Source organism: Portunus trituberculatus, chromosome 40 (genome assembly GCF_017591435.1).
Source record: "Portunus trituberculatus isolate SZX2019 chromosome 40, ASM1759143v1, whole genome shotgun sequence".
Classification (NCBI taxonomy): Eukaryota; Metazoa; Arthropoda; class Malacostraca; order Decapoda; family Portunidae; genus Portunus; species Portunus trituberculatus.
The window spans coordinates 26,053,557-26,077,092 of record NC_059294.1 but is presented as its reverse complement, the minus strand read 5'-3'; the positions used below and the strand labels follow the sequence as shown (position 1 = coordinate 26,077,092).

Sequence of the window (23,536 nt, the reverse complement as noted above, 5' to 3'; positions counted from 1 at the left end):
GAGCAGTGATGTCGTTGATGCGTGTGTGTCAATCAGATGAAAGAGAGATATGACAGGAATGGACAAGGAGACAGGACACAGAGAGCTTAGCTCGGGCCCTGTAATACACAAATAGGTAAATACAAATAGGTAAATACACACACACACACACACACACACATATATATATATATATATATATATATATATATATATATATATATATATATATATATATATATATATATATCTTATCCAAGGTCAGACCAACATATTGAGCATCAGTAATAAAAATCTCTCTTGATCTCTTTTGAAATTGCCTCACTAAACAATTATTGTAAATGTAAATAATTGTCCGGAAACTTCATGCCTGAAAAATAAAAATGAGACCTGTGATATAATTTAGTAAAAAGCTGAGGTAGTAAAAAGCCCTGAAGTAAGTGAGCAAACTGCCATAATAATCCATTCCATAAATTTTTTAAACCAGAAATGATCCAGCTCACATACTTGGAACAACAAAAAGACTTTTCTGTATTCCATGTTAAGATAGCTTTAAGAGTTTCCATCTTAAAATGATAACATTCCACATACTCATACAAGCATATCAAATTAAGGAAGAAACTCATACTTCCATTTCCTTTCAATCTAGAAAAGAAACCTGATGAAGCACCTGCAGGTCTCTCAACATTATTTTGCTAAATAAAAAAAATTCTATGGCTGCATGAACTGCTTGTATGTCCCAGACAGAAAAATGGAAGGGTGGTGGAAATAGAGCTTGCGAGGGAAAAATGTGAAAAAAAATCCTTGACCTGAACAATGTTTAGCACTCAAGAAACACTGGGTAATTTCCCCCAGAAAACAAGGCAATACTTAAACTTATCCCCTCAATAAATCTCTGGGCTGTTAACCAAGGTAAATGTACCTGGGACAGATATCAACTTGGACCTTACTCTCAGTACTGGGGAATGAGCAAGACAAACACTGTCAACAGGTAACTTGCTTTGCATTATAGAAGTCTCATCAAGTGCCTCCCCTCTCCCAGAAACCCTCCTCACGGTTAGGGTTGTTCCCAGGGACCTCTAAACTCTTGCTGAAAAACATGAGGATCTGCTTCACCTTAAACCTCTCTGGATTACTATATTTCTGCATAAACTGTTGAATCATGACAACAATGTTAGTTTCAAACAATATATCACCTGTCATGTTCTTATGCTCAACACTTTTCTAGAAAGACTTAGGTCTAAGGTTATCAGTAAGGAGATCATTCCTCATCAGAGTCAAGTAATTAAAACATTGGCAAGAACATGCAAAGGTCATCATTGAATTTTAGAGGCTAACATCATGGCAGGATGCTTGAATTGACATGGGAGTCCATTGAGTGCCTTTCCTAATAAAGAAGTTTGAGCTAACTTGTTCTCCAACCTGCAACTCTGTGGGCTGAGAGAGAAGCTGGAACCCTTAATTCATCAGTCTGGCTCATCTATCATCAGGAACCATGTGTAAATAACCCTTGGTATCCTTGGCCAAAGCCTCTGTAACACGGGACCATTAGTATTATTAACATCAAAAGCTGTTCACAGATACACCCAACAAACATACGTGTTAGTCTGCAAGGACATGAAAGCATAGTAAAACCCCTGTTCAACTAGTAGATGATCCCACATTAACTTGGAAATCAATGGCTCTGGAGTGATCACAAGCCACCTGCTGCAGCAAGATCAAAATAAGGAACATGTGAAGCCTGAGGCGAGCATACGCATAGTTGGGTACACAGCCCCACCAGACGCATCATGTATTTACCTAGTTGTATTTACCTAGTTGTAATTTACGGGAGGGGAGTAAGGTCATATTGACCTGTCTTTATACCTTGTTTCGTCTGGCTTAGTTTTGAAACTGTGAACACTGACTGCATTTACGATGTCTATGTCTAATCTATTCCAGGTGTCCACAGCTCTATGAGGAAAACTGTACTTCTTAATGTCTCTTATACACTGCACCTTCTTCAATTTCTTCCCATGTCCCCTTGTAGTCCTTGTTTCCAGGTTTAAAAAGTCACCATCCACTTTATCCAGGTTATTCATCATTTTATAAATACTTATCAAGTCTCTGTGACCACCCCTGTGATAGAAAAGGTGGATTACATTATTCACATTGGCCTCTCCATCACCACTGGTGTCACTATCCCTCAAAAACACTGAGTACCTGCTCACCTTCTCCTTAACCAAACTGTAACTAAGACTGGTAAAATACCGTTCACTACTGAAGTACAGAACTATTCTCCTACTCCAGAGGCCGAGAAGAGACAGAATCATATGGAGGAAGATCATCTCCGCTACCAAGTGAAAAACACAACCTTGCTAGGTGGCTGGGCCTGCCATAGCCGGACCTGTAGAGGAGTGTTTAAGTTGCTTGTTCGCTATCATGAAAAACAGCTGATGACCAGCAAATATCAACCTCTGGGAAAGAGATGATAACTGGCATGACAACCGAATGGTTGATTGACGGCTATGTTGTAAAAGACATAGTACAAAACGGGGCAGGATATATAAATCCAAAAGGAAAATAAAAGTAAATTCCAATAATGCATACCACTCTGGAGAGGGATTTAGCAGAGTAAATGAGAGGCCGGCAACCAAACAATTGCCTGTGGGTGACACCACACTAACTGTCTTTGCACACTACACTATTAAGCTCTGTGCATATCTTGTTGAGAGGAAAAATATACACAAGGCTACTATGTCCTTTATGACCCCTTAAGTGGCCACAGTGCAGATAGAGCAACCCCAGAAACCTATCATGTGGAAGCACACCAAAACAAACACTAACTCCATCAAACAGCTGCTGACAAGTGGCCACACGTCTGAACTCTGGAAGCGTCTACCGTGTTCTGGCTTTGATATATGCACTCCGTAAGTCAAGCATGACATAACGCACAGCCTATGAGGAATTACGGTATTATTCTAAGTATTACTAAAGCACCAAAGTAATAAACACAAGTTCTTATTTCAGGGTGTGCCAACAGTAATACTTGGCACCTAAAATTTTCAATATTATTTAGCAATATGTGGATGAAATATATGCGAGTATCCCTTTAAACTTGAAAGCTTCATACCTCAAGACTAACTTATTGCATTATTGAGGTGTATTTCTCTACCATTTATTGTCTGATTTTGATGACTGTAGTATCATTAGAAAGGGAATTAAAATACCCAAAAAAATATGAGTCTGAATTTTGATTAAGAGTATTCGTTTTCTAACCTAAATAAGAGAAAAATCTGGATGAAGAGAAGTTTTGGATTTTTTTCAACATCAAAAGTAAAATTATGAATTGTTATAGTATTTTGTAGAAAACCATCAAAGTGTTTTATGACAAGCTCTCAAGAAAATCAAAGGAAAACTGTTGTCAAAATATGCAAAACTCTAACCTTCAATTTTACATATTTTTCTAAAGGAAAGGAAAAACTGTTCCTCTAAATTTAACAAAACTTATACTTACAATTCATCTGAAGGACTTTATAGCTTATAAAACTTTGGTGTAGTCTGATTCATAAAAAATAAAAAAATAAAAAAAACTAACTTGCTTTGTCTGCTTAACCCTTTGAATATGATGATGCCTCTGTAGGCATCATATTTACATTATATTCTAATTGTTGTTGAGGGATCCCATATTGTCTGCTTAGGCTAAAACCTTTGTATATTGTCCTAGAGATTCTGTTGCTACTCCCCATTATCCCTGTCCCCACCTATCATGTACATAACCTATCCTACTCTCCACCCTCTACCCCCAAAAAAAAAGTCTCATTGTCAAAACCTGTATCACATTTTCTTTCTTATGGTCCCTCCCTTGTCCTCCTTATCCCTCCATCCTTCCCTTAATCCCATATCTTTCAAACAGGGAAGGGAGATTATAAGGGCATGGTTATATTTCTAACATCCCTAGTACATTCCCTGCCCTCTTATCCTCCTCTCTACATATTTCTCTCTCTCTCTCTCTCTCTCTCTCTCTCTCTCTCTCTCTCTCTCTCTCTCTCTCTCTTTCATCAGTTATATAGGGTTACAGAGAGAAACAGGCCACAACAGACCTTGCAGTCCTCACAAAGGACAAGAGAAAGGAATGGAGAGAGAGAGAGAGAGAGAGAGAGAGAGAGAGAGAGAGAGAGAGAGAGAGAGAGAGAGAGAGAGAGAGAGAGAGAGAGAGAGAGAGAGAGAGAGAGAGAGAGAGAGAGAGAGAGAGAGAGAGAGAGAGAGAGAGAGAGAGAGAGAGAGAGAGAGAGAGAGAGAGAGAGAGAGAGAGAGAGAGAGAGAAATACATTATTACATTAGAAATTAGATAGGCTACCACTCTTACACTGTATTTACACAATACACATTTTTTAAGCTTCCAGAGCAAGGACAATGAAGAGCAGTGTTGTGATGGCATTTGTTTGAGAGGGACTCAATAATTGTAGAGGCTGAACCTTCCAAATCCGGCAACCGTTAGACCCAAGGCTTACTGTATTACAGAAAATTCTGGACTACAGGTGGTCCTTAAATAAGTATCCTAAAACAACCTGCATAATGTTAGTCAGCCTGTATTATACTTGTAATATAATTTTAATTTAATGTATGTTAGCTGTACAAGTAAATAAGCATGCAGAAGGAAACAGAAAAACACATGCACTGCTGTTACAGCAAACTTGCATTTTTCTGGGAAGTTTAAATTATTTCCGCAAATTAAAATCATGCTGGATTATAAAATTTCCGGATTATGGAATTCCAGATTTGGGAAATCCAACCTGTAATACTGATAGGAAGATGGGAAGATCAAAAGCAATGATCACAAGGACGGTGAAGGCTTCAATAGTACTAGTAAGAGCTGTCACTTTGTCACCTAGCAGTTTACAAGGAACCAAGAAAAGAAGCAGTGATTTAATTCTCACTAGCCATAGATCCCATCACCTAACCATTCTTGTATCTGTCTTCTTTCTCTCAGGAGTGACAGCTGTTCTAAATACTAGTGCAGCCTTCTCTTATGTGGCAGATGCTTCTGATCTTCATATATTTCTTCCAGTCTCACAATTACTGAGGCTTTCTTGAACAAATGCCATCATAGCACTGTCTTCCTTATTGTTAAGATTGCCAGGACCCATTATATTGTGGTCAATAAAATTAAATGGTCATGGCAATTGGTACTGAGAATAAAGGAATATTTTCATGTGTTTAGCTCAATTAGAGCCAGTTTATATTTAAAGTTTTACTTAATACTTTATCTTTTTCAATTATTTATTTGATGGCTTCAAGAATCCCTGAGCTAGGGCATCTAAGGCAATGTAACACAGCTAAGGTGACAAAAAAAAAACATTTCTTCTCTCACCAAGCAACTGCTGGGATTGAGGCACAAACTTGCAGCATTATGGCCATGAGCAAAATATTTTGCCACTGATCCATTTGGTCCCTTGTAATGTTTTATCTATAAAATGTTAAAACCTATGCATAAAACCTTCCATTTCAAATCCAAAAAAATCTGAAATCTGAAAAGTGTCTGATACTCAGATTTTTCAATAAGAGATTGTGAGTCTGTACTATACTAGATGACAAGGCACACTCAAGTAATGCATCAGTAAGCTGCTTTGGACGGTTGATGTTGAGCACAACAAACACACTGATATCCGCGGTGAGAAAGACATATAGTATGAAAGGCATGGCTGCAGGAAAACACTGTGATGCCACCCTCACTCACTAAAGCCTCAGTGGACAACCGTAGATGGCAGCATGAACACACACCTTCCAGCACCTCAGTCCACACCCCCCAGTGATGGCCTTGTGGTACAGGATTTCTTGGATCCTTAGGAATGCTGTTAGTTGGAGGTTGGGAAATACCATTCTGTTTTGTATCAGGACAGTGCTTACTCCAGCATAGGCACTTGGATGGTATATCACTGGTCTGCTTTCCATGGCACTTCAGTAAAGGACGGCGATGAATAGCTTGAAACACCTGCAAAGTAAATTTATGTTAAGCTTAATCTTCAAAACAAAGGTATTGCTAACATAATATAATAATAAGGTTCTGTACTTGTGCTGTTATCATTCAGTATGACAACAATTCTAAAATTTTAAAAGTTTTTGCATGCCTCTGCTACTCCAGCTCCTTATGCAAAAGAAGTGGCTGATGATACGACCCTACATCTTTCCATGTTCTTTCAGAGACGTCCAACCCTTCAGGAAATCAACAGATCACGCAGGGACGCCACAGAACGCCTGACTTCTGATCTTTCTAAGATTTCCGATTGGGGCAGAGAAAATCTAGTAGTTTTCAATGCCTCAAAAACTCAATTCCTCCATCTGTCAACTCGACACAACCTTCCAGACAACTATCCCCTCTTCTTCAATGACACTCAACTGTCTCCCTCTTCCACAATGAATATCCTCGGTCTGTCCTTTGCTCATAATCTTAACTGGAAACTTCACATCTCATCTCTTGCTAAAACAGCTTCTATGAAATTAGGTGTTCTGAGGCGTCTCTGACAGTTTTTCTCGCCCCTTTAACTGCTTACTCAGTATAAGGGCCTTATCCGTCCCTGTATGGAGTACTCTTCGCATGTTTGGGGGGGTTCCAGTCACACAGCTTTGCTTGATAGGGTGGAATCGAAAGCTCTTCGTCTCATCAACTCCCCTCCTCTGACTAACTGTCTTTAGTCTCTTTCTCACCGCCGAAATGTTGCATCCCTTTCTATATTTTATCGCTATTTTCATGGTAACTGTTCTACTGATCTTGTTAACTGCATGTCTCCCCTCCTCCTGCGGCCACGCTGCACAAGGCTTTCTTCTTCCTCTCATCCCTATTCTGTCCAACTCTCTAATGCAAGAGTTAACCATTACACTCAATCATTCATCCCTTTCACTGGTAAACTCTGGAACTCCCTCCCTGCATCTGTATTGAATTGTATTTGAATTGTTTGGAGAGCCAGCGCTCAAGTGGGCCTTTTTCTAACTGTTTTTTTTTTGCCCTTGGCTGGCCCTCTTCCCTACGTGTAAAAAAAAAAAAAAAAAAAAATCTTACTTATATCTGCCTCTATTCACAAAATTTTTGTCATACACACTTTTGCTTTAGCTGCTTACATTATCAGACTGAAGGCTATCAAGTATGAACTATTTGAAGAACAAACGATGCAAAAATATGGACAATGTATATTCACATCAAAGATACCTGATGTAATTTCAAATTACCGTAATTCAAAATTAAAATTTGACACAGGTGCAGTACATAGCGCGGTTAATAGATACCAAAATCTCCTGGGCGAGCGGGGGGATGTGGGCATAGCTACGCTACGTCACAAATGACTGTTGCCTTGCGTGTGCTGTGTTGTGTACTTATGCAAGGCGCACTATGTACCACCTGACATTTTTGCAATTGCTGTGCACGGTACTTTCCACACTCAGTACTTCCGCGCACAGTATCTACAACTGCGTATTTCCTTCTTTTATGAAATGACAGTCTACGTTCTTTCATACACATGTTATAAAGTATATTGTGAGCAAACTTAGGCTTGGTAAAGAAAGCAAAAGATCATAGGATCAGACCTTGTTGGAGTAGAGCTTGGTCTTGTCACCACAGAGGGAATCCAATAAAGCCCAGGAAGCTGCAGAACCACGCTGCTCTGCCAAGGAGGCCAGGATGCACCAGTTGAATACCCTGCAATATTCATCTTCAATTTTATTTGAACTTTTATCTGTGCTCAACACATTCACATTTTCAGGCTCTGAAAATCCCAACTATTTTTTACTAATGCTCCTTCTTTTACACATTTAATTTTCACAATATACAGTAGCCGCAAAATAATATGTATACATTTTCACCACAATAAAAAAAGTACACACATGAATATCCGTTTAGAGCTTATTCGCGTTCCTGCCACCAGCAAAGTGGGTGGAGCTAGTGATGATGTTAGTTGGCTAGAGCCCACCTCTCTTCATTGTTCCTTACCACACCAGGCTTCAGTGCACCTCAAGCATTTCTACAGAGAGGGTTTCTGTTACACTGCTCCTGAGTTCCTCTATTTGCTACTTGCACGCTAACTTTGACGTGCTACCAGACACACCACATTCATTATTATGGGTCATGCACAGCCGTCTCTTCAAGATAAAACCTGGGCCTTTGCCCTCCTAGTCGAAGGCTGGTCTGTCATACGCGTAGCGGCAAAATTAAACACAAGCTAAAAACTGCAGCAGAGAACCTCCATCTTGGTGTGGTACCAGCTAGAAAACCAGGCTCTGGGGCACCAAGGATGATGTCTCCGTGCACTGGCAAGGTCTTGGCAAGAGAAGTGAAGGAAGATCCTTCGATTACAGCCGTCAGCCTGGTAGCATACTTACAAGTTATAGAGGAAGGAGGTTACATGGTCAACTAAGTATTCAATGCAGACAAGACAGGCCTGTACTGGGAGACAATGCCAAAGTGCACATACATACACAATAATCAGAGGAGTGCTAAGGGTTTAAAAGGTGTAATAGAGAGAATAACCGTGATGTTGATTTATAATGCCTCAGGAACATGCAAATTGTCATTCTAGTCATCTACCATGCCAAAAAGCAAAGACAATATAAGAACGATAATATGGCCAGGCTCAACTTGCACTGGATATCTAATAAAAAAAGCTTAGGTGTCAACGGCACTTAACCTTGAGTGGTTCGATTAGTACCTTGTTCCTGATTTGGAGTACTAATGGAAGAGCAAAAATCTTGTCTTTATTTCTTTTAGACAATGGCCCAGGCAACTCTCCTCTCTTAACCCTTAAGAGGTCAACCACGTACATGTACGTGGAGTCTTTGTTTACTATCTGTGGTCAATCACGTGCAAATCGTTAAGCCCCTTTCTCGGTTTCCATGCGTTTGAAATTCCCTCCAGCTTCAAGATTTATATTCTTTGAAGTGTCTAGCATATATCAGCACAGTTTCCCGTCATTCTGACATGGATTAGTCATCCCCCTCCCCCCACCCCTCCCTACCGCATTAGCGTGACCCCAAAAAGACGGAGCGACATTTGGTATTACTGTCATGAATGTGATGTAGCTCTATGCATTGAGCCTTGTTTTGAAGAATATCACACCCTGCTGGAATACTAAAAAGCTTAGATACTGAAAGAAAAAATAAACAATATATTGTGGTAAACTGAGCAAATTATTTTTTACATTATATTTACAGTATTTACAAATATTTTTTTGTATTTTTCATTTCATAAAACATGGGTTAATTTATGAATATGTAACCATTATACACATATCTCGTAGGAGAAAAATATCGATAAAACGATTAAAAAAGTCTCATTCAGAAGTTGTACGTCTGGCAGCATCACTAAGCGAGGTAAATTTAAAGCTCCAGGTGGACATTAAAAATGGCAATTTCGAACTTTAACTCTTATTTTTACTTTTCTATGCCCATTTTGAGTTTTATGGAATAAAAAAAGAAAGTGGAATTTTTGGTGACCTGGATGAGTATTCAGAGGTAAATCAGTGCTGACCTCTTACGGGTTAATAGAGTGACACCAATCTGTGGAAGTTATGTTCATGTGATCTGATACCATATTGCTGCTCTGACTACTTGACCAGATTATAGCAAACTTGAAAGCAAGCTATGTACCAAAACTTACACAATGCTAGATTCAGTGACAGATACACAGTAGGAAACTGAGCAGATGTTGGGCATTGAGAGCCCTCCTGCCTCTCCAGCATGCAATGGTGGGTCACTTAGGGGTGTTTTGTGATCTGTGTAGCACGGTTGGTAGCACATTATTAGTCTAGAAAGCTCCAGGGGTAAGCTAAACACAGTTTGAGTACAGTAATGTATCACTGTATGGGCCAAGATACAGGCACAAAGGGCTAAGACGAACAGAGAGATGCAGCGGCCTGTCCGTTATGAAGCCATCCAGCACCTCACTTGAACTCAGGGAATGCCAAGTTAGTCCAGCAAGCATGGGAAATACACCTAGTCACCTACCACAATGCAGTGCATACAAGCATGGTATACATAAAGTATACAAACATACAATTAAATATGTGAATGAATATACACTCGACCCTCGTTCATCCTGATTCTGGTTAATCCAGACAGTGTCAAGTTAATAATTTAATAATTTGAGTCCAGATGGCCAATAAATTAATTCAAACAATGCACACCTCACACACTTCCTGAAACGGCCAATGGATGGTGATGCCGATGTGGTAGGCGGTGGTAAACAAGTCCAATTTGTGCTAGTGAACACTGTGTATTATCCAGTCAGTATCAGTGAGCAAGTTTGTGCATTTTTCAATACCTCAGAGCTCTTAAATTATGTTCCCCAATGGTGTTAGGCATAAATAAGTGGCCTTCATTGTAAGTTAAAAGATGGAATTAATAAGAAAATTACAGAAAGAAGCTACTTTGTTATTACACATACTACTACCCATAATTATTAATTATTGATTAAAGCCTCATTCTCACACAAACTTGCACCATGTCTAACAGCTCAAAAAAAAAAAAAATTAAAGAAATACTTAAGGTGCCCTTTCTCATTTTCTTTAAGACACCCAGCATATTTTCTAACTCCCAAGTATCACCCATCAGGCTGATTCCCTCATTTGCCTCACAGGGCTTACATGTTGTAGTCCTCAGCTTATCTTTTTCACCGGCATTTTTTTTTTTTTTTTTCTTTTCGGTAGAGGTGGGGTTTGCCTTTGTTGCTCCTTGGCTTCTCTATCTTCTACAAGGAGTTTGTAAGTGTGTTATTATGCCACGTAAGTGTGTGAAGTGTTCTTCCTCCCTCCCGCCACTTACAGTGGAGCCTCATGGGGAGTGTCTGTCATGTAGCAAGGTGTTTTGTGGCCTTGCTTCCCGTTGCTATTGCCATAAGACCTTGTTCCAAAACCAGTTTCTATGTCTTTTAGAGAGTACTAAAAACCGTACCAAGAGGAGGAAGGTTTCTTCTTTTGGTAAGTGTAAGTCTTCCCCCTCATCACAGCAGCTGCATAAATGCATGTGTAAGATGGAGGAGACATTGGGCTGGCTTTCCCTCTTTCTCTCCTCTTCCCAGAGTTCCCCCTTCTCTGGTTTCCACACCCCAGCTTCACAGGCAGATGATTCCCAGCCGGGAACGATTGGTGCTATGTAGAGGCTAGGGCAAGCGGGACCAGCTGGTACCGCCGGTCGCAAGGTCGAGATAGTACCGGCGTCCGCCGCCAGCCCAACAACAACAGTTGATTCCTGGTTCCTGGGACAGGTAAGGCAGTGCACAGTGACCTTGGTACTTTTTGCACTGTTTACGGGGATGGGACTGGCAGCTGCCCCACTACCCAGGATATGGAGGTCGGTATTTGCCATACAGCTCCCATGCCTGGCAGCCAGATTCCTATCCGGGATATTGATAGTGGCCTCTGCCATACCTGGCGGCCAGCCTCTTATCCCCTCCTGTGGTTTTATCCATAGTACAGATAAGGAAATGCCCAGTGCTCCTGGTACCTTTGATGTTGAGGCTGGCATCTGCCATATAGCTTCCATGCCTGGCAGCCAGACTCCTTTCCAGGATGTTGAGGCTGGCGTCTGCCATACAGCTTCCATGCCTGGCAGCCAGACTCCTTTCCAGGATGTTGAGGCTGGTGTTTGCCATATGGCTCACATGCCTGGCGGCCAGCTCATCTTACCCTCACATGGATCAGGCGTATGTGATACTATCCCACTTTCTTCAGTGGTGGAGTTTGGCCACAGCTATACTGCTAAAATTTCTGGTGGCTTTCTCCCTACTCAGAATATGAGTGTTGGTATCAGCCACAAGGCTTCCATGTGGGGTGACCAGACTCATAATGCCCAGGCCCTGTAAAACTACAACTAGGTAAATACACACACACACACTATATCGACAAGGAAATGATGAAGAAATTGATAAGTACTAAAATAAGACCTAGATTGGAATATGCAGGAGTTGTGTGAACTCCCCATAAAAAGAAACACATAAGAAAATTAGAGACTACAAAAAATGGCTACAAGAATGGTTCCAGAATTTAAAGGGATGGCATATGAGGAGAGACTAAAGGCAATGGATCTACCAACCTTGGAGCAGAGAAGAGAGAGAGGGGATCTGATACAAGTTTATAAATTGATTAATGGAATGGATGAAGTGGATAATGAGAAACTGATCCTGAGAGAAGAATATGACTTTAAAAGCACAAGATCGCATAGTAAGAAACTAAGGAAGGGACGATGTCTGAGAGATGTTAAAAAATTCAGTTTCCATAAAGATGTGTTGAGACTTGGAACAGTTTGAGTGAGGAAGTGGTGTCAGCAAAGAGTGTGCATAGTTTTAAAGAAAAATTGGATAAGTGTAGATATGGAGACGGGACCACACGAGCATAAAGCCCAGGCCCTGTAAAACTACAATTAGATAAATACAACTAGGTAAATACACACACACACACACACACACACACACACACACACACACACACACACACACACACACACACACACACACACACACACACACACAGAGTTATAAAGCAAAATGAGGATTGTGAAATACTGCAGGAAGACCTAATTAAGATCTGGGAATGGAGTACAAAGTGAGAAATGGAATTCAATGTGGACAAAAGCCATGTCATGGAAATGGGAAAGAGTGAAAGACGACCCATGGGAATCAATAAGATGGGAGATGGAGTAGAACTAGAGAAAGTAAAAAAGGAAAAGGACTTAGGAGTGACGATGGAAGAAAACAATCAACCGGTAAGCCATATTGATAGAATTTTCAGAGAGACATAATTTGCTAAGGAATATTGGATTAGCATTTCACTACATGGACAAAGAAAGGATGAAGAAATTGATAAGTATTATAATAAGACCCAAATTGGAATATGCAGGAGTAGTGTGGACCCCTCATAAAAAGAAACACATAAGGAAGTTGGAGAGACTACAAAAAATGGCTACAAGAATGGTTCCAGAATTTGAAGGGATGACATATGAGGAGAGACTAAAGGCTATGGATCTACCAAGCCTGGAATAGAGAAGGGAGATAGGGGATCTGATACATGTTTATAAATTGATCAACATAATGGACCAAGTGGATAATGAGAAACTGATCCTGAGAGAAGAATATGACATTCGAAGCACAAGATCGCATAGTAAAGAGCTGAGAAAGGGAAGATGTCTGAGAGATGTAAAAAAACATAGTTTCCCACAAAGATGTTTTGAGACATGGAACAGTTTGAGTGAAGAAGTGGTGTCAGCAACGAGTGTGCATAGTTTTAAAGAAAAATTGGATAAGTGTAGATATGGAGATATGGAGACGGGGCCACACGAGCATAAAGCCCAGGCCCTGTAAAACTACAACTAGGTAAAAATGTATATATATACATATATATATATATATATATATATATATATATATATATATATATATATATATATATATATATATATATATATATATACACACACACACACACACTCCAGTTAAAGTTTCTACCAAAAAGAATTCTTAGTTGGAGACTTTAACTGCAAAAAAATGTAAACTCGAGAGAGATGGAAGTAATGGATAATGCTGAACAGTGGAGGGAAGAAGTGTTACAGTTGACTATGATTAATACAATGGATCAGTGGGTGGAGGAGTCAACAAGGTACAGGAGGGAAGAAGAACCATCGTTGCTTGACCTAGTATTCACAAAAAACCAGAGTCCCCTCCAATCATACAATATCTTAGTCCTATGGGAAGAAGTGATCATGTGACATTAGAGATGCAAATGCAGGAGGAAGATGGGATAAGTTACAGAGATGACTGCAAAGGAAAGATTAAATTATGCAAGAGCGGATTCTGAAAAATTATGGATCTATTTTGCTGATATTGAGTAGAGTAATATCATGTACAAAAAGACACTACATTCTTTCAGAAATATAATGGAGTAAAAAAAAATTGTACCTGTTTATAGTTAAGAAAAAAATATATGCTTGGTACAATGCTAGATGCATACAAGCTAAAAAGGCAAAAGATAAAGCGTGGAAGAAACTCATAAAACTGGGAAATGACTATAACAGACAAAGATGCAAGAAATGAATATATTAGAGTAAGGAGAGAGGAAGAGGGAAACTTTGAGAAAGATATAGTGAATAAAAGCAAAGATGAATCCAAACTTTTCTACAAGTTTATAAATGGCAAAACAAGGAACAAGGAAACAACTGAAAAAATAATTAAAGAAGGGAAGACATACCAGAAAAGGAAATGTGTGAAATAATGAATGAGAGCTTCAAAATGGTATTCACTGCAGAAGATTTCACAATGCATTGCCAAGGATTACAGGAGATCGCAGTGCACAAAGAGGATATTGGAAGATTATTGGAAAAGTTGGATGTCAGAAAAGCAATGGGGCCAGATGGTGTATTAGGTTGGGTGTTAAAAGAATGTAAAGAACAACTACTGGATCCAATTTGGGAAATAATTAGAAGTTCAATAAATGAAGGGAAAGTTCCACTAGAATGGAGTGGCCAACATAATTCCAATATTCAAAGGAAGAGAGGCAACTGAACCACTAAACTACATACCAGTGTCACTTATAAGTGTCTTGGGGAAATTATGTGAAATAATTATCAAAGAAAAAAATGGATTAAATTTCTAGAAGAGAAGCAAATCATATCAAACAAACAATTTGGGTTCAGGACAGGGAGGTAATGTGTATCAAACTTATTAAGCTTCTACTCGAGAGTCATTGCAGGACTTGAAAACAGAGATGGATGGGTGGACACAGTACATCTGGATATCAAAAAAGCATTTGATAAAGTCCCTCATGGAAGACTACTTTGGAAACTAGAGAGCATAGGAGGACTGCGAGGAACTTTGCTAGAATGGACAAGAGATTATTTGAAGGATAGGGAAATGAGAACTGTGATCAGAGATACATACTCATCTTGGGGTAATGTAACTAGTGGAGTGCCATAAGGGTCAGTGTTAGCCCCCATTATGTTTCAAATTTATGTACATGACATTCACATTGGGTTAAACAGTTATATAAATTTATTTGCTGATGATGCAAAACTGCTACGAGTTATCAAAACCAGAGAGGACTGTCTGCAATTGCAGGAAGATATAAACAAGATCTATGAATGGAGCAGGAAGTGGAAATTGGATTTAAATGCCAAGAAATGTCACATAATGGAACTAGGAAAGAGTAAAAGAGGACCAGTATGGAACTATCTGATGGGAGAAGAACAAATAATGAAGACTAAAGAGAAAAAAAGATCCAGAAGTGATTATACAGGAAAATCTGAGAACCGAAAAACACATATGCAAGATATTTGAACTATCATATAAAATGTTGACTAATATAAGAGTGGCATTTCATTACATGGAGAAAGATATGATGAAATAATCATCACAAGCATGATACATCCAAGGGTGGAATATGCAGCAGTGGTGTGGTCTCCGAGCTCTAAAAATGATATAAGGAAATTGGAAAGGATACAAAAGATTGCTACAAAGATGGTGCTGGAACTAGAGGACCTCACATATGAAGAACGACTGAAGGAAATGGGACTGCCAACCTTACAAGATAGAAAAGAATGTGTGAACCTAATAACAATGTATTAGATAGTCAATGGTGAATACAATTGAATACATTGGATCAGAGGGTGAAAGAATCAACACAGTAAAAGGGCGAAGAAGAACCATCATTGCTTGACCTAGTATTCACAAAGAAGCTGGAGCCCCTTCCTATCATTCAATATCAGAGTCCAATGGGAAGAAGTGACTGTGTAACATTATAATTAGAAATGCAGGAATGATAAGTGCTAAGATGCAGGGAAGACTACAAAAAAGGAGAAGTTAAATTACTAATGAGCAAATTTTGAAAAGTTTAGAGAATTTTTTGGTGGTATAGAATGGAGGAAAATTATGAACGGCAAGACAGTACAGGGAAAGTATGAATTATTCCTACAGAAGTATAACGAGGGAGTGAGGAAATACGTACCAATCTATAGAGTTCAGAAGAATATACAAACCTGGCACAATGGCAGATGTAGAGAAGCTAGGAGGAAAAAAGATAAAGCTTGGAACAAACTCAAAAAGCAGAGAAACAGAAGCAACAGACAGCAGTATAAGGATGCTAGAAATGAATATGTTTGAGTAAGAAGAGAGGAAGAAACTTTGAGAAAGATATGGTGCAGGAAAGTGAAGATGAACTCAAGCTTTTCTACAAGTATATAAATAGTAAGATGAAGAATAAGGAAACAATAGAAAAAATAGTTAAAGGAGGGAAGACATACTAAACAGCAGAGGAAAAGAGTGAAATAATGAATGAGAGCTTCAAAATTGTTTTCACTGAAGAAGACGATTTTACAGAACCAAAAAGGACATTGCATTGTACAGGCTTGCATGAAATCATAGTGCACAAACAAGAAATTAGAAGTCTACTAGAAAATTGGGATGTTAGAAAAGCGATGGGACCAGATCATGTGTCAGGCTAGGCACTAAAGGAATGTAAAAATCAATTGTTAGAACCAATTTTGGAAATGGTTACTAGCTCATTAAAGGAAGGGAGAGTACCACTGGAATGGAAGAGAGCTAACATAATCCGAATATTCAAAGGAGGAAAGTCAACTAAGCCATTAAATGACAGACCTGTGTCACTTACAAGTGTTGTGGGAGAGATGTGTGAAATTGTTATCAAGGAAAAATGGATTAAATATCTGGAACAGACAATTTGGGCTCAAGACAGGATGATCATGTGTTTCAAATTTACTAAGTTTCTACTCATGAGTAGTAAAAGAACAGGAGAGCAGAGATGGATGGGTGTACACTGTGTACCTGGACATAAAAAAGGCTTTTGATAAAGTCCTCATAGCAGACTACTTTGGAAATTTGAGAACATTGGAGGACTAAGAGGAAAAATATTAGATTGGATAAGGGATTACTTGAAGGACAGAGAGATGAGAACCATGATCAGAGATACATAATGATTCTGGAGTAAATTAACAAGTGGAGTGCCAGAGGGGTCGGTGTTAGCTCCCATTATGTTCCAGGTATAAGTAGACGACATACAGTATGGAGTGACCAGTTATATTAATTTGTTTGCTGATGATGCAAAATTGTTAAGAATAATTAAGATCCAAGAAGACTGTTTGCTGCTGCAGGAAGATAAAGATCAAATTTATAAATGGAGTAGGAAGTGGAAGTTAGAATTCAATGCCAAGAAATGCCATGTAATGGAATTAGGAAAGAGTAAGAGAACCCCAGTATGAAACAATTTGATGGGAAAGGAACAAATAATGAAGACTAAAGAAGAAAAAGATCTGGGAGTGGTTATACAAGAAAATCTGAGCCCTGAAAAACACATAAGTAAAATATTTGGAACAACGTAAAAAATTTTGACTAATATTAGGGCAGCATTTCAGTACATGGACTAGGATATGATGAAAAAAATAACTACGAGTATGATACATCCACAGTTGGAATATGCAGCAGTGGTGTGGTCACCGAGCTTGAAAAAGGATATAAAAAAATTAGAACAGATCAAGAGGATAGCTACAAAGATGGTGGCAGAACTAGAGGATCTAACACAGTGGTTCCCAAACTGGGGGAAATTTCCCCCTGGGAGGAAATTTGAAGCTACCAGGGGAGAAATAATTACACTACCTACTAACTAAAAAAATCTCAAAGTCAAATCAAAAGTCCTTTTATTTGTTACTAACCGCTCTCTATGGCTATGCTTAGTTGTTACTAACTGCTCTCTATCCACTTTACTCTGTAACTACAAGTTTATCAGTATATTTATATATTTGAAAAATAAATTAGTAAATAGTCTCAGTGTGTTTTAACTGTTCTTTTTCTCATACACATGAAGGGAGAAATCTGGATGGTTGAACTGGGTACAGGGGGAAATGACAGAAAAAAGTTTGGGAACCACTGATCTAACATATGAAAAGAGGCTGAAGGAAATAGGATTGCCAACCTTACAAGATAGAAGAGAATAAGGAGACCTAATGACAATGTATAAAACAGTTAATGGCATTGAAAAGATAGACAAGTATGACCTGGTGCTGGTGACATAAGAAGCTGGAAGGACAAGAGGACATGTAAAGAAGATCAGGAAGAGGCAGTGTGTGAAGGATATTTGAAAAAACAGTTTTCCACGTAAAACAGCGGAAAAGTGAAATGCACTGAGTGATGAAGTTGTTGCAGCCCATAATGTGCATAGCTTTAAAGAAAAATTAGATAAGTGGAGATACGGAGACAGGACACTATGAGCCCTGCTCGAACCCTGTACAATACAACTAGGTAAATAAACACACAATAATGAGAGAGAGAGAGAGAGAGAGAGAGAGAGAGAGAGAGAGAGAGAGAGAGAGAGAGAGAGAGAGAGAGAGAGAGAGAGAGAGAGAGAGAGAGAGAGAGAGAGTTGTGGATAGGTAGCATGGGGTTAGTGCTAATCCCTCCCTGACTTTTTTCCTCCCTTGAGTCCCTTTCCTCCACTGTGGGGATTGACAGCCACTACCCAATCACAGGAGAGCCCGTCAAACCCAGCAGCGGAAGTGACCAATGAATGTGTACTGCAAGCTTATTTAGAGAAATGAATACCCTACACTTTTTGTGATGTAAGAGTAAATAATATTTTCTAGAGAAGTGGGGATCTGATGCATTATCATCCTATCATGCTCCAGGAAGGCAACATTAAATAAACAATCATGTGTGAATATTCCATGTCAATCAGATGAATACAAATAGCAAAACAAGGACGAAATTATGAAAATCTTATGAAGTGAATACACGTATCTCGAAAAGTGCCTTTTTACACTTCAAAAATTTTCACAAAACTGATATAAACTTTAATCAACATTTCTTTGCTATCATTTTAAACTACAATTAAAATTTTATTTTTTGTTGGAATTAGATTCTTTATCATTTGAATGGAAAACAAGACACTGGAAAGTGGAAAAAAAAAAAATCATATATGGGAGGGCAGTTCAACTCGGACTTTAGTCCCTGGGTCAGTCAGAGTCCGACTTATCACGAAATCTGAGTTATCGGGGTTCAAGTTATCGAGGTTCAATAGTATAAGAATATGAAAGGGCATGTCAAGAATAAGATTCATTGAGCAAGGAGAAAATATTATAATAATGAATTAATTAGCAATACACAACACAGAAGCCACGTGGCAAGTGATGCACTAACTTATCCACAGCAGTCTAAGAGCAACAGCAGCTCATAAATAGGAAGTAACATGGACAAACTCAACATACATTTCACTAGTGTGAAGAAAATTTTTTTTGACAAGTCAAAGTAGGGTATGACACATGAAAGTGATATTCCCTAGTCATCAAGTGTAACTCACAACTTGGATCTTTTTAGACCTCAACCCTTAGATTCCAACACAGTGATACTTGCTATAAAGCAAATAAATGACATAAGCTCATGTGGCTACTTGCACTCACCTTTTGGAAATAACTCCAGGAGGAATTGTGTCCTGCACATTGGTCAGTAGTCGGAGCGTGTTAGCTGCACTTGTTCTGCGTAGTACTTTTGCGACCACCACCTCCCATAGATGACTTATGCTTTTGATGCTGTCCTGAACTGGCATCTGGTCATTGGTCAGGCTTTTGCTGCTTATCTCATTTAGGGAAGATTCATTAAGATTATTTTCTGTTACATTGGAGTTGCTATTCACTGTCACAGTATAATCAAATGCTGTCCTATTCTCTTCAATAATACTCTTCTTGTCAGGGAAGGGAATTTTACTTTGACAGCGAAAGCATAGCATAATGGAAGTTTCTTTAGTGGTAATTCTTGCTATAGTTCTGAAGGCCATTTCAAAATCATCATAATGTAGCACTTCCAAAAAATTATTCAGAAGATCTGAATCACAGGTCTGCAAAATGTATGGGAAGAGCTGAATATGAGGCTGCAGACAATAAGCAAGGGTTATTATACAGTATCCCTTCCAGTAGCCAAGACTTTGGCACATTTCTGCCAAACCTTTTGGATCTAAAATATCATGAAGTAACACTGTTTCTTCGAGTGCTTCCAAGGCCACATATCTTTTACGAGGCATTGGCATTCCACACTTGCAAGAGAAATGTGAAGGACCTACACTGGTCACACTCAACAAGGCAGAGAGAATATCACCTTGCAGTTCTGAATATTGACACCATGAGTCTAGATATGCCTTTGTTGGACTCGTGTGGTGAGAGAATTCAATCAAATATTGCAATAACAGTTTCGGAATTTGGGTTTTCGTGATGGCACAGTTCATCTCTACTGGATGAGTGGTTATGTACTGGAGCAGGAAAATCACATCTTGAATTACAATAGGACTCTCAAACTGAGCTGCTGTGGTGATAAGATTCTTGGTGCTACTGGAAGCTACATTGTGCAAGATGGACACCCACTGTGCTCGGGTGAATTCTAGATCAGGGATGATGTCTGGTAGTGGCTGGCTCAGTATGTTGCTCTTTCTGGTAATCCTTTCCATTAAGGCAGCCCAAGTTAGGAGATAATAATGATGACCTAAGGACTCAAGTGCATTTAGGAGATGTGAGTACTGCAGCAGCCCACAGTCACTAGCTATCACCTGAGCATACAATGCATCACGTCTTCTCACTTCTGAAGGAGTCATGGGGTGATGTGGGAAATCTGCTTTCTGGGCAGTCACCAAAGAAAATTGAAAGTTGTTGACAGTTACCCCAGCTTGCAGGCTCTCAAGGAACAGGCCTGAAATCTTCTCCAGGATATCAACACTCAAAGATGATGTCTCAAAGCCAATGTCACTGGAGTCCCAGTGGAGGGAGTCACTGGAAGTATCTGCACTGCCCACTGAGTGTGATGATTCAATGGAGGAGACGGAGACTGATCCCTCTCCAGTTTGGTCTTCACTTACTGTTTGTGATGAATATGTACTATCATGCTGCATCTCCTGTACAGTGTTGCAGAACACTTCAAACCAATGAGCAAGTAAATTGCGTGCTTCCACTGGGTTTGTGGTACTGATCATCTGTTGCATTGTGGTGCAAACAAGTTCATGCAAATTTTTCACTACCCCTGGAAGTTCTGGTCGAGGCACTGTCTCTTCCAAGTCTACTTCAGAGCCACCACTAGTAGATACAACTGATAACTGCTTTTGAGGTGGTTTCTTTCTGGACTTTGTGTGAATGACAATGGCACCTGGGAGGTCATCATTGACATCAGTGTCCTTCAAGGGAGTGAGAATGGGATAATCATTTGGACAAGAACTAGTATGATTCTGTGTCTTTTCAGACTCTAATGCTACTTCCTCAGCGCCTTTCTGTGGGGATACAAGTGGTACCACACTCTTCAGTCGTTCTGTGAGAGTTCGGGTTCCAAACGTAAAGGTGTCCACTACATTAGTGGTGACATTTTCCATCAAATCTTGCAGAAGAGTAGCAGCTTCAGAACCAGGATGGATAGGGGCATAAGCTAGATTGTAGAAATTGTGAGCGGCATAATTAAGCACTGTTGGATGATGCCTTTCTGCAGATATCTGAGGTACAACTTCACAATCAGAAGAACTGTCATCAGGAGTGAACAGGGGATCTTCAATCATCTCTATTGAACTGTCAAGGCTCTTTTGAGGAGATAAAGCATCAGACTGTGGAGAATAGGAGTCTGCAGTGGGAGTAGTGATATTCTCCAGATCAGGTCTTGAGCTTGATGAGAACTTTTGCACTGTTGAAGAAAGATTAAGTATAGGCAAGGTATCTGCACTGGTGGAATTGTCTGCTACTTCATGAAGATGCATTGATGATTCATTATTCAGCATGTTTTTTTCTTGTTGTTTAGATCTACATTCCACAGACACAGTGCCTTGAGCAGACGGCAATTGTTCCCATTCTTTTTTACTTCTGCCAAGATGGGGTTCACTATTCCATCTTGTAACTGTCATATTGGATAAAAGTGAACTATTTTTTTTCAATGCAACATTTAAATTAGCTTTTATTTCTTCAGCTTCAAAGCTCTTATTTTTTATGTATGTAACACCTGAAACTTTTGTCAAAGTCATGGTGTGGTTCCTCTCTTTATTTTCACCAATGATAAGTCTTAAGCCCTTAATTCTTTCTTTAATTATACCAGATGTAGTATTATTACAGAGATCTGTCAATATTTTTGTTCCTAAGCGAGAGAGCAATTCAGACTTTATAAATATATCTTCATATTTCAAAGACAAATAAATACATTCCAGAAAAAGTTTTCTTGAGTGTAGAACCAAAATTGCAATGTCCACAGTTGTTACCATGAAATTTTGGATGCAGTCATTGCCTGATTTATAGATGAGAGAATTTCCTGACACTTTGACATCCTTGATACCTTCAGAGACACTGACCCATATAAGTATCTTGGAGGTTGCTGGATCAATGATGTATAAGCCATAGGCAGATATTGCAAGAAGGTATTTATTGTAGAAGCTCATCATCTTAGTGAAGGCTACACTAACAGGAGGATGCAAGGCCTTAACAGAACTTTTCATAGCTGGTTCCTGATCAAATATTTCTTTTCTAGTTTTATCTGTGGGATACAAAGTCTCTGCCAAGAAACTTATCTCCTCTAGAAGTTCTTTTTCTCCAAATGAGCCATCTGTGAGGAGCACCTCTGCAGGTGGTACAATAAGGGCACTCTTTAACTGATGGGTAACAAGTACCTTTCCAGAGTAATCAGCTTCCCATATTCTTGTACCAGGACGAGCACAAAATACATGGGACATGAGCATTGGTGATGCTGTCTTAGTTGGTCTGTCTTTTCTCAAGTCATAGCTGTGATATACCTGTTCTTCTTCCTTAGCTTCATAACAATCTGAAAGACCAAACTTCTCTGAGGAAGATGTCAAAGAAGCCTTTAGATCTTCTACTCCTTCCCAGGTCTCTGTGCATGGAGAAGATATCCCACTGTGGTTCACTTGGCAAAAACAGCTTCCATACTGCCCTTGTCTGAGTTTGGTACCCACCTGACTGAAGGTCTCTGAGTTGGTGTTGCAAACATAAGAATGAGTAAGTGTAGACACCAGCAAGTAGCCATCTTGGTAATCCAACTGAATAATGCTTGACTCCAGGGTCATGAGATGAAGTGAAGAGCTTCTGAACAGAGAGGCAGTCTGCAAGTACAATAGGTGTGTGCTATTGATAAAATACCTTGAATAGTTTTGAATAATATCCAAGACATATTGAAAATATAATCACACTTTTCATGAAGAATAGAAGATTAACACTGTTTTAGTCAAAATACTTCTGGTAAAATAAATAGAGAATCTGAGGCAGCTTATAAACTAGCATATTAATATAAAGTAATATTCTAACTGGCATTTATAGAATATTGATGAACATCATTATTTGATATCATACATTCTTTTCTAATATATATATATATATATATATATATATATATATATATATATATATATATATATATATATATATATATATACAGTAAGGTTTCGGTTTACGTCAGAGTTACGTTCCTGAAACATGACGTAAGTCGATTTTGTACGTAACTCGAGTTTCCGTACATTTCAAAGCATATTATGGAGTTTTCAACCAATCATTGTTTATGGTCATTCAGGTAAGTTAA

At 39.0% G+C, this 23,536-nt stretch overlaps 1 protein-coding gene across 1 annotated transcript in view; it reads right to left on the bottom strand.

Moving 5' to 3' along the window:
* Window positions 1–968: 968 nt before the first annotated feature.
* LOC123516283 overlaps window positions 969–23,536 on the bottom strand; it is an 88,814-nt gene continuing 66,246 nt past the window's right edge. The window contains exons 6-8 of the mRNA XM_045275545.1: window positions 19,396–23,063; window positions 7,540–7,651; window positions 969–5,953 (exon numbers count right to left, since the gene is read on the bottom strand). Coding sequence (XP_045131480.1) covers window positions 5,576–5,953; window positions 7,540–7,651; window positions 19,396–23,063 — 4,158 coding nt within the window. The 3' untranslated portion in view covers window positions 969–5,575. The remainder of the gene's footprint in view (window positions 5,954–7,539; window positions 7,652–19,395; window positions 23,064–23,536) is intronic.